This window comes from Semicossyphus pulcher, unplaced genomic scaffold (genome assembly GCF_022749685.1).
Source record: "Semicossyphus pulcher isolate SPU_LCO1_2020_fin unplaced genomic scaffold, fSemPul1.0.p SCAF_14, whole genome shotgun sequence".
In the NCBI taxonomy this organism is placed as follows: domain Eukaryota; kingdom Metazoa; phylum Chordata; class Actinopteri; order Labriformes; family Labridae; genus Semicossyphus; species Semicossyphus pulcher.
The window spans coordinates 11,038,904-11,050,676 of record NW_027211648.1 but is presented as its reverse complement, the minus strand read 5'-3'; the positions used below and the strand labels follow the sequence as shown (position 1 = coordinate 11,050,676).

The 11,773-nt window shown below is 41.9% G+C and overlaps 1 protein-coding gene across 2 annotated transcripts; it reads left to right on the top strand.

Moving 5' to 3' along the window:
* The first annotated feature begins 665 nt into the window (after positions 1-665).
* On the top strand, positions 666-6,777 carry manea (mannosidase, endo-alpha). 2 transcript variants are annotated; one of them, XM_069661706.1, is made up of 6 exons: positions 666-694; positions 1,263-1,378; positions 1,484-1,875; positions 3,250-3,359; positions 5,559-5,635; positions 5,753-6,777. In XM_069661706.1, exons 2-6 carry the CDS (start codon positions 1,371-1,373, stop codon positions 6,384-6,386), a joined length of 1,221 nt encoding a protein of 406 aa, XP_069517807.1. In that variant the 5' UTR covers positions 666-694; positions 1,263-1,370; the 3' UTR covers positions 6,387-6,777. The 2 variants fall into 2 exon arrangements, with proteins under 2 accessions (XP_069517807.1, XP_069517806.1); XM_069661705.1 differs by having other exon boundaries at positions 1,263-1,875.
* Positions 6,778-11,773: the final 4,996 nt, after the last annotated feature.

Below are 11,773 nucleotides of genomic sequence, written 5' to 3'. Positions count from 1 at the left end.
AAACCGAATGCGCTATACTCTTTGTATATAAACGTATAAAACAACAATTTTATAACATAATTGTATTGGATTTTTTTAGGTGGCGTATGTTTGTGTAATACACGTTTATAAACGAATGAGGGCGAAATATATCACTCTGATTCAGTTAAACAAACTCTTTGACCGTTGCTCGACAAGACGCAGTGCGAAACAACAGCTTCTTATACAACATGGATGGGTCACATTCACTGCTCATGCGCAGTTTAATTGTTTACAGATCTGTGACGTTTTGCGGGACGCCATTTTTTTCCCCTGCATGGCCCGCCCTCCTCTGCCTCAGCCAATCTAGTTTCTAATGGCCAACCCTAGCCAATCCCAACCTACTACAACAACGAGCACTAGCCAATCAGAGGCATAGTATGGCAACTCACGTCTATGCCATTGGTTCGATTGGAGGTCAACTTCCGGCATAAGCAACCGAACCAGAAGTGCAGGCGACGTCCTGTCTTTTGTATCTCATGCAATGTAAATAATAAATGAAGAGTCGTTCAACCCGTTAGACTGCCTGGATGTGTTTAAAAGTAGACATTGTATTTAAATGTCCCTTTTTGATACGGAAAAACGTCAAGTTATGAGTGTCGGAGGATAAAACTATTATTGTGTCACCCCTGTTATTATTGGCAGCATTTGACAAGTCCAAAGTTCATCAATGCAGGTAGAGTTGAACTAGCTAACCATGTTAGCTTGTTTTTTGTTTCTTTATGCATCGCTAAACTGCAGTAGCTATACTGTATATTAAATAAAGCACAGTTAGCATGTAACTGTTTTTAGCTGTATATGTGGCAGGACTTCCGCAGTGTGTGCAGTCATGTGTAATAACGTACTGTAGCTCACGGTGTTTCTACACCCCGTTTTCTCTGTTCAATGTATCGTTTAAATCATTTTCCTGACAAAACGGTCACAAATTGGATGGTCGCAGCCTGTTAAATGTAATTTTGTCCTTGCTTTGTAGTTAACTGAACCAGAGCTGTAACATTTAGTCGATTAATCAATCAGTGACTGAACGGGGAATTATTAGCATGTGATGGTCATTTCTAACTCTTTTATTGATCAAACAATCAACAATCATTGGTAGTCTCAAAGTCAGACAAACATGGAAAAAGAACATATTACTGCATGGCAATTATTAGTTGATAAATTCAGAAAATAGTTATTGCTTGCACCCTCCATGATTCCCTTGATCCCACCTCTCTTGATCCAATCTTTTTTCCTCAAACCTCCAGGTTGGACAAAAACTTGCTGATCGAGCTTCAATGGCATCCTGTCTGACAAACATTCCTCACTGCTGGCTCAACAGTGAAACGTGGAAAGCCACTCGCACAGACTGAAGAATGGCAAGGTTCAGACGCAAATTTTGCATCACATTAATTGCATTGGTGTTGCTTGTGCTCATAATAACAGTGGTCTTGAAGGCGCTTTCACCAGAGGACTCTCCGTTCAACAGCCCTGGTGGTGTGGAGCTGTTCCCGGACGTAAGGAATAGCATTCAGAAAGAAAATAATAAACCTGACCAGACCAAAATGAATGACTCTCCTCAGCCAGACAGAGATGCACATCTGGAGGCCACCCTGAGGAAGTTCCCTCCTCCAAACTACTACCTCCATGCCTTCTACTACATTTGGTATGGGAACCCTAAGTTTGATAGCAAATACATCCACTGGGACCATCCACAGCTGCCACACTGGGACTCTAAGGTGGCTCAGGGGTATCCACAGGGGAGGCACAGCCCACCTGATGACATCGGGGCCAACTTCTACCCCTCTTTAGGGGCTTACAGCTCCAAGGATCCCTCTGTTTTAGAGGCTCATATGCAGCAGCTGCGTACAGCAGCCATTGGTAAGACAGAAGTTCACTTAAACTTAAGTCCAGCACTGGTGTAAGATGAGTAGTCAGCATTAGGCAGGCACCCTGAGTTGAGGGTACCTGCAAGCATCAATCCTACTTTTTCCATCCTTATCTACACAAGCAAAATCACATGTGAGACAATCAATGTGATCTTTAACCCTCAACCTGTGTTCTGCTCATATACATGGAATCTGACAAAATGCTATCTATAGTGTAAAGAAATAATTACTAATTTTGTTCTTTATTATTATTTTCATTTATGTAACTTTATTTACAAATAATTTATGTACAACTACAACATTTTTTTAACATCATACAAAAAAAACTGCAACAGTATGAGATTTTCACGGCTTGATAATGAAATGTATCATGGTTTCAGGGTATAGCAGCATATTACACATAATTATTGTACATTGACCCTTAAAGGGTTCAAAGTTCGCAACCTACTATGTCCTACTAGCCTACTAGGTAGAATTTAGTGTTCTTTTTTTAATAGAAACTAATCAGTTGAATTCAGTACTGTAGATAAGCAAATGTATTTTGTGTGGTTACTGTCAATTTTCAAATTTAATTAAAATTTAAAGACACAATCTCAAAGATTTCTGTTTTGTTCTCTTTGGTGGCACCTAATGGTGATAATCAGTAATTGCAAGAGTACACTTCCCAATTTAACCAGACGTCTACGGTTGGCTCCCTTTGTTATGGTTGTAACTCTTGATTTTCCTCGCTGACGGTCGCTTTCCTTTTTAGACTGTTTGCCTTCAAATGAGCGTCCAATTTGTTTCTTTTTCTTTGGATTTTCACTTATTTTTGAAGTTGTATCTGTAGTCATCGATCTTTTCTTTGTTTGTTCAGCCATAGTAGATTACCGTTTCCTTTCAACACTTGCAGAGACCGGAAAAGCAGCCGCTTAGCTCCCAACTACTGCTGCGTGATGGAAAACGCGTCACTAACTGGGCGCCGCTTGTGATTTTGTGATTCAGCCAGTCTGTAATATTGCAAATGCAAAGGCTTTCATCAGTGGGCCATAGGCTCAATCACCATTGTGTTACCTCATTCAGCGATAGATAGTGACTTAACAGACATTTATTTAAATGAAAATCTTCGAGATTATTACTTTAACTTCACGTAAAATCTGATTTAAAATTTAATATACAATAATAACAATAAGAATAAAATAGAATAATGATAAAATAATCATTTTTTGATGTGTTTGTTGCCATCCATTTTGCATTACTTGTATAGCATATTTAATGCTGCAGTCCATTTAAACTAAATATTTGATCAGATATGAGAAATTATCTTAGTGTTTTTATTCGTTGAGCATCAGGATTCACGTTTGACCTTTTAACTATCTATTCTCAGGAGTCATCGCTGTTTCCTGGTACCCTCCTAACATGAAGGATGATAATGGTGATACAACGGATGAATTGGTGCCTTTGCTGATGGAAGTGGCACATAAATACCATATAAAGGTCTGTATGGAGACACGAGTAACTTCTGTAACCTCTTGTTGTGTATTTAGCAGTGGAGTACATTGTTGACGTACACTGATCTTTAATTAAGCCATATCACATGAGCAGAACCGAATCACAGCAGTGCTGATGTTCAGTACAACATCACAACCTCGAGTGTGACATTGGTTTTACACCAGTTATACAAGCAGTAAATTGATAGTAAACAGAAATAAACAATAGATTTCTTTTTTCTCTTAACTGAAACTAGACTGTTGTTGCCAAGCAACCGAAACATTCCCCTGCACTCTGTGTCTACGGGTTACCACAGATCAGCTGTTTTTTATCATGTACATTTATCTTTAGGTTTTAATTCATCATCAACACACATTCTACACCCTGTGCACATTATTAGGCAAGTTGCACTTTTGAGGATTAGTTTTATTATTCAACAACAACAGTGCTCTTGGTCAATCCAAAATGTTAATAAACCTCAAACATGAATATTTAAGACAGTGAAAGTGAGGTTTTGGCTTTTGTACGAGAATAGCTGTGTGTGCACAATTATTAGGCAACTATAAGTGTGCAGAATTATTACGCAACTCAAAGAAAAACAAAAATATTCCCATCTCACTTCTTTATTTTCATCTTTTAAAGTCAGAATAATAAACAAACAACTCAAACTTTACAAATAAACATTTCTGACATTTCAAAAAATAAATCAGTTACCAATATAGCCACCCCTCTTTTCAATAACACTCAAAAGTCTTCCATCCATGGAGTCTGTCAGTGTCTTGATCACTTGACCATCAACTTTTTTGCAGCAGCAGCAACCACAGCCTCCCAGACACTGTTCAGAGAGGTGTACTGTTTTCCTTCACTGTACAGCTCACGTTTAAGAAGGGCCCACAAGTTCTCAATAGGGTTGAGGTCAGGTGAAGAAGGGGGCCATGTCATTATTCTTTCATCTTTAAGGCCTTTACGGGCTAGCCACCCAGTGGAGTACTTTGATGCATGAGATGGAGCATTGTCCTGCATAAAAATCATGGTCTTCTTGAAAGATGCAGACTTTTTCCTGTACCACTGTGTGAAGAAAGTGTCTTCTAGAAACTGGCAGTAGGTTTGGGAGTTGAGATTGAGTCCCTCTTCAACCTGAAAAGGTCCAACAAGCTCATCTTTAATAATTCCAGCCCATACCAGTACCCCACCTCCACCTTGCTGGCGTCTGAGTCGGAGTGGAGCTTTGTGCCCATTGCTGATCCAGCCACGGGCCCATCCATCTGGTCCATCAAGAGTCACTCTCATCTCATCAGTCCATAAAACCTTTGAAAAATCTGTCTTCAGATATTTCTTGGCCCAGTCGCAGCGTTTCAACTTATGTGTCTTGTTCAGTGGTGGTCGGGTTTCAGCCTGTCTTACCTTGGCCATGTCTCTGAGCACTGAACACCTTGTACTTCTGGACACTCCAGGTAGGTTGCAGTTCTGGAATATGACAGCACTGGAGGATAATGGGTTCCTGGTAGCTTCACGTTTGATTCTTCTCAAGTCTTTGGCAGTTAATTTGCGTCTTATTCTCTCAACACGTTTCTTGCGACCCTTTTGGCTATTTGCAACAAAACGTTTGATGGTTCTGTGGTCACGTCCTAATATCTTGGCAATTTCAAGAGTGCTGCATCCCTCTGAAAGATGTTTTATAGTTTTTGACTTTTCAGAGTCTGTTAGATCTCTTTTCTGGCCCATTTTGCCTGAGGAAAAGAAGCTGCCTAATAATTGTGCACGCCTGATATAGGGTGTTGATCTCCTAAGGCCACGCCCTCCCTCATTACACAAATGCACATCACCTAGTATGCTTAAATCCAATAGGCATTCATGTTATTCAGCTTGGAGTTGGAAAGTATACATAAAAATGACAATATGGTCAAAATACTCACTTGCCTAATAATTGTGCACGCAGTGTATATGTGCCACTTTTAAAATGTTCTTAAGGCGTAATTTTATTTTTGTAATTTTTAAAACTTAATTATAATGTATGAGAATGCAACTTAAGTATGTGCTCTATTTAAAGATGACTTGTACTGACCTTTTAGTAGAAATGCCTAACCAGGGACAGGGGTTGCACTCATGGAATGCCTCTTGTCCAATCAGATTACTTGGTTGGAACTAACTGTTTTATAAAAACGTGTATGTTTATAATAACGTATGTCCTTTTGTTGTTCTCAGGTTATTTTTCACATTGAACCATACAAAGGAAGAGATGAAGTCAACATGTTCACTAATGTCAAATACATCATTGAGAAGTGAGTGGTGCTGGGTTTTACAGTCATATGTCAAACCCATGATCGTCCACTCATTATAAATTGTTTCATTAAATCTATATTTATAATGTTTGTTGATGTTGTTTACCCCCTCCTCAGATACGGAGCGCACCCTGCTTTCTTCAGGTACAGGACAAACACTGGCAAGCTGCTCCCACTCTTCTACGTGTATGACTCATACCTGATGAACTCGGAGCAGTGGGCCAAACTGCTCAAACACACGGAGAGTAACAACATCAGGGACACCCCATACGACGCCATCTTCATCGCTTTGCTGGTTGAGGAGAAACACAAGAGGGATATCCTAACTGCTGGTTTTGATGGTCTGTACACTTACTTCGCCACTAATGGGTTCTCCTACGGATCCACTCAGCGGAACTGGGACTCCATCAAAGCGTTCTGCGACGACAACAACTTGATATTCATTCCGAGTGTGGGTCCAGGGTACATAGACACGAACATCCGACCCTGGAACTTCCAAAACACTCGAAACCGCATCAACGGCAAGTATTACGAGACCTCGCTGAGTGCTGCGTTACAAGCCAGGCCTGATTTCATCTCGATAACATCTTTTAATGAATGGCACGAGGGCACTCAGATCGAGATGGCGATTCCTAAAACGAGCCAGACTGTGTATCTGGACTACCTGCCAAATAAACCCGCAATCTACCTGGAGATCACTCGCAAGTGGGCTGCCATATTTGGCGGTGAGAGACGAAAATGGCAGGAATGATCCAACTAAGAGCCATGGGAAATATGTATTTATGGTTGTATAAAATGATTACATGGCAGGTAAATTAAGACTGCAACAAAAAGCAAATGGTTAATAACTATAAGAGGGGGGTTAAGTGATTTAAAAGCTGCAGGCAGGTGAGCGTTATCTACATTCTGACTGCAGTGATGTATGGGTCTGTTTTACACTTGAATTAATTATTTGTCTAATTCTTCTTTACACAGCCTGGAGCATTTTCGGACTTATAACACAATCAGCATGTTTTATCACCGTATCCAGCTGAAACTATGAATAGGCATGTCGAGCCGTCCTGTAATCTGTGACTATATTAAAACGTAAGACACACTGGAAAGGAAGGAGGGGAAAGACACAAATAAACAAATCAGTCTGTTGGTGAAAAGCTGTCGCCTCACTCTGCTTCCAAATCTGCCTCCGCCGGAAAACGGCAAACGAACAAGCAAGGACATAGATCTGATATTTGAAACACTTGTCAACCTTAAATCTGAGATGAAACACAGTGATGACAAAATCAAGATGATTTAAGTGTGTAGAATAGTTTACCTTCTTATTAATGGTGTGCGCACACGGTGATGTGTTCATGGTGTCAACGCGGCATGTTTCTGTCTTAACGTGTCACTTCCAGACGCTTAAATGTCTCTGATGTTTCTTTGGAACCTCCTATAAGTGGAAAGTATAATTTCATGTCACTATTATGTGCTTGAAATGCAGCATTTATATCACTTGGGGAGAAGTTTAAAGTTATAATATCGAATATCTTTGGCGGCATCTGTGGCGATAAACGGTAATTGCGGGAGCACACTGTCAGGAAGGGGGAGGGGTGGGATGCAGGTGCAGACCCAGGGGTGTCTCAAAGTTATCACTGAGGGATAACCACAAAATCGCAGTAGCGATAGATTGGAAAGGGGAGGAAAAAGACAACGAAACTGTATAGCGCCGCTACAGGCTTCCTTAATGAAATAAAGTACTAAAATGATTAACTAAATCACCGCTGCGAGGCAGCTGAATCAAAACCAAAATTGTCCAGGAGACCCAGAAAACTCGAAACTAAAGGCAAAGGCTGCCAGGGAGGCCTTTGATAACCCAAAAGGCTGGAGTCACACAAACTCTCCAGCACCCCAAATTATTCCCTGGGAAACAAGCAATTGACCACAAATACACACAAAGATCTGAGTTGGTGTTTGCAGATACACCGACAACTAGAGAAGCCACATGGAGAACCTCTCACTACCTCTGAAGGTGAGATAATGAGTCAGCACAGGGCACTGGAGACTCAGGGTATATGAAGACTCCCCACACCTGGGCTTAATCAAAGCCAATCAGTGCCACACACACCTGATTGCAGTGAGTTGATTCTTTCACCACTCTCACAGGGCCGAAAGCTTGAGTGCCCTCACACACACTTCCCAGATATAAGATAAGATGAGCCTTTATTCGTTCCACAACAGGGAAATTTACAGTGTTACAGCAGCAAGTGGATAGTGCAACATTACAATAAAGGGCATATAAAAATAAGCAACTAAACAAGTGTATCCTAAAAAATATGTACAGAGCCAAGAGGTTAATACGCAACAAACCATCCAGACAGTGTTGCATGTGTGGCGTCTACGGTTGGCTCCGGTTGTTACTCTTGATTTTCCTCGCTGACGGTCGCTTTCCTTTTTAGTTTGCCTTCATCTGAGCGTCAAACTTGTTTCTTTTTCTTTGGATTTTCACTTTTTTCTGAAGTTGTATCTGTAGTCATCCATCTTTTCTTTGTTTGTTCAGCCAAAAGGCGTCACTAACTGGGCGGCAAAAGTCACACCAGTCACCCCGTCTGTAATACTGCAAATGTAAAGGCTTTCATCAGCGGGCCATAGGCTCAATCATCATTGTGTTACCTCATTCGGCGATAGATAGTGACTTCACAGACATTTATCTTAATGAAAATCTTCAAGATTATTACTTTAAGCTCAAAAATCAGCTTGCTTGTCAAGAGGTATACCACTCATAATTGTATAATGTCCTCTGCGGCTTTACAGGAGTCTGAATGTGCTAATGTCGGATGATATGTTAACAGTCATATAACCTGTCTGTTCAAAAAGCCACTTGTGTGGCGTTGAGAGTGAAGCAAACAGTAAGAAGACCAGACAGCTAAACAATGAGCTGCCAATTCAGACGGTCAGTGGGTTCATCCCAACAGTATTGCATCATGGGATATAAGGGCATTTACCAGGCAGAGAGCGGGTCTAATCAAAGACACTATTGAGCTGCATTGTGGGAGTTGGAGGACCCAGAGTTTTTGCAGACTCACAAATCCCCCAACTTAGTGTGAGTGTATTAATAAATCACTTGACTGGCCCTTTAAATGATTAATTAATGAGCTTACAGTCATAACCTGTGGTGTTAAAGGTGTAATAGGGCTGCAATGGACACATTTGGAAGCCTCTTTGCAGAATAATGAATCCACCTGATGAACTGATGTGACATTTTGCATGGATTACTTATCTGATGATTAAGTTAGTGTTTGTGATGCATTATGATCACTGGCCGGCGGTCACCGCGCTGCTGATGGTTTAATCCCGCTCCATCACTAAAAAGGCAGCAGTGCACCACATAAACCTCGCATTACGTCGCTACTCGGATAAACAGCGATCCAGGCTAAGTGAGGGGAAACCTTTTGGTCCGTGTTTCCTCGCAGCATAAATGAATCACCTGTTTATTCAAATGAAAAGCACATGATTGAAGTGTAATACGCTCTAACGCTGAATCTCAGCATCCCACACATACGCACGCGCGCGCACACACACACACACACACACACACTGGAGCTCCGCCACAGCCTGCAGCTGCATTGACGGTAAACAGAGAAAGGTAGCGCATGGGCAGCCAGCAGGGAATTATTCCACATCGCATCACATCCCTGAGCATACATGGCGTCCTCACACACCGAGCCATGAATTTAATGTGCAGGCTGACGGGGTAGCAGCCAATTTTTCTATCTTTCTTTTTTCTTTTTTTTTCTCCCTTTTGCAGCCTTCACTCTTTGCGTCGGTGTGCAGAACAAGGGGGAGAATCCGCGCACATTGCTACAGTAGGTACCATCATTTTGTGGAATCAAGACGATGGATGTGGTTTCATCCGGATATATTTCTGCAAAAACGGCGGACGGGCGCGATTTTTTATTCCAAACGCATCCGCATCTTCCGTACGTTGCAAGGTGTCTTTGAAAAGGGAAGCGACGGACCTCTGGAGGAAATGAGAAGAAAGGTCTATTTTGACTCACGCCTGTCGAGATGGTGAGTGAATGCATGCTTATTTTCCTCCTCTGCATCCCATGGATGAGCAATGGTACCTGGTTTTTGACGGCAAATCCTCGTCAGCTAATTAGAAACGATGTCTGCAGAAAAAATGTCACAGCAAATTCCCAACCCCGTGAATCTCTTTGCATCACATTTTAATGCACTGGGCGGTTTAATATGAGGGGTTTTCCTCCACAGAATGTGACTTATATTTTATTTGGCAGCCTCTCTGCCATGTTTGCATTCATCACCTTTTCCAGCATCCTCCTCCACGCTATTTCTGCGCGTTTTTGGTGCGCAAAACGGTGCTGTGGCAGCCAACACCGTCTCCAGCAGCTCTTCTCATCAACTTCAATGCAGTGTGACGCCAAAAGACAACCATTTTAAACAGTGGCTCGTCTATAGGCTACAGCAGCACGTTTAAAAATGACCTTCAGTGCTCGGGGGCCTGGAGATTGATTCTTGTGGTGGCAATTTCTGATGACGAGACCAATACATGTCTTTGGGAAACATGGATGTCTTTTGATGTCATTTAATTGAAGGATAAAAGATGAGTACAAGCAATGAACAACTCGAGCTGGGTCAGGCCAGTGCTACACAGAACGCAGCTGTCTAGCTGACTGAGACAGAATCAAGGTTCACAGTGTATGTTATACATTACAGAAATAACTCTCTCTCACAGAGACAAAGTAAAGGGTTATTGTCATGACTTTAGCTGAGGCGCCTGATTATCAAGAGTTTACCCCTTGCCTTGGAGCCCTCAGCCCAGTCTCTCTAAGACAGAAGGAGAAACAGTGAATCATGCACAAGACCCTGGAGAGGAGTAGACTTAAAATTAACCTTGATTATACTATATAATAATGAAGAAGTTAAAACATATCATCAAACAGGTTAACATTAAAATTCCCTTCACAATTCTCACCTGGGATGGAGCGTCCTTTTACAATCAGTGCTGCGGCCTTGCTGACAGAGTGCACATAAATCACAGGGAAAACGGACAACAAATGCCCTTTTCCTGGACATAAGCGTTTTCCTATCGCCCTTTAGCCCACCCGTCACTAAAAACACACCAGGGATTTGATGCATCTCTGTGACTGATGCTGCGTTTTTTTTTTCTTCTCCTGCCTCCCTCCACAGTCGTTTGAAACGCAGCCTCTCTGCAGACCGCTCACCCAGGCGGTGCTCTCTCCGTGTCCCAAATACATCACAACGCATTTGAAAAAACCACAGCTCTGCTGCTAAAAAGCTGCGTGAATGTTTGAGCCGCACACGTCTCTCCCTGGTCTCACTTTTATGGCGCAGAGGAAGGAATCACTCCCTCTCATGTTAAATACTCTGACCTCAGCACCATCGCCATAGAAACACTATAACTTTACCCCACACTGCATTTTTAATAGGCCTGATTTTGATCTCCGCTGCTGTGGCTACTCTTCAGCCTTCCTGAATATATCCTGCATATTTTACATCAACTATAAAAAGATATGCATGGGCTGCGTCCTCCGTGGAGCAAAGAGCTTTGAAAACATGTTTCAGCAGTGTAAGAGGATTTGCCTGCATGGAAATGTATTGATACATAAGCCTTTAAAAGGAGTTGCACTTATCTGGCCTTGGTTCGTGTGGCCTTTGTGCGCAGATCTGTGTACCTCAGTCACAGATGGGAGAGATGAAGGGGGCCTGTAATACACAAGGCCGGTATTATTCACCATATGTTATATTCGACATACTCAGTGAGGAGAGAGTTTCAGCAGCTCTTATTGACTCGAGGATGCTTCAGAGACGTGTCAAATAACAGAAGACACATCCCGAGGTCTGTTTCGGCATCTCAGTCATCTTTATGCAACATGCAGGTGTGTGAGAGCCGTAGAGTCAGGGGGCCTTTCTGCTCTCCTCAGCCTTAAGATGGCAGCATTCTCTTACAATACATCATATGTTGCAAAGCTAATAACAGCTGGAAGCTCATGCTTAACTAGCTAAATTTGAAATAACATCCATGATTAACTGGCAGTTTTTGCAATAACCTCCGTGTTTTCATTTTATTTTCCAGCTAATCTAAAAGATGGGTCAGCGGAGATGAAGTCTAACTCTGCA

Excerpts from the sequence above, each read along its gene's own strand:
- manea (XM_069661705.1), top strand. The coding sequence starts at position 1,371 with ATGGCAAGGTTCAGACGCAAATTTTGCATCACATTAATTGCATTGGTG. Across the intron at positions 1,876-3,249 it reads GCTGCGTACAGCAGCCATTG|GAGTCATCGCTGTTTCCTGG; the intron begins GTAAGACAGAAG and ends ATCTATTCTCAG. Across the intron at positions 5,636-5,752 it reads GTCAAATACATCATTGAGAA|ATACGGAGCGCACCCTGCTT; the intron begins GTGAGTGGTGCT and ends CCCCCTCCTCAG.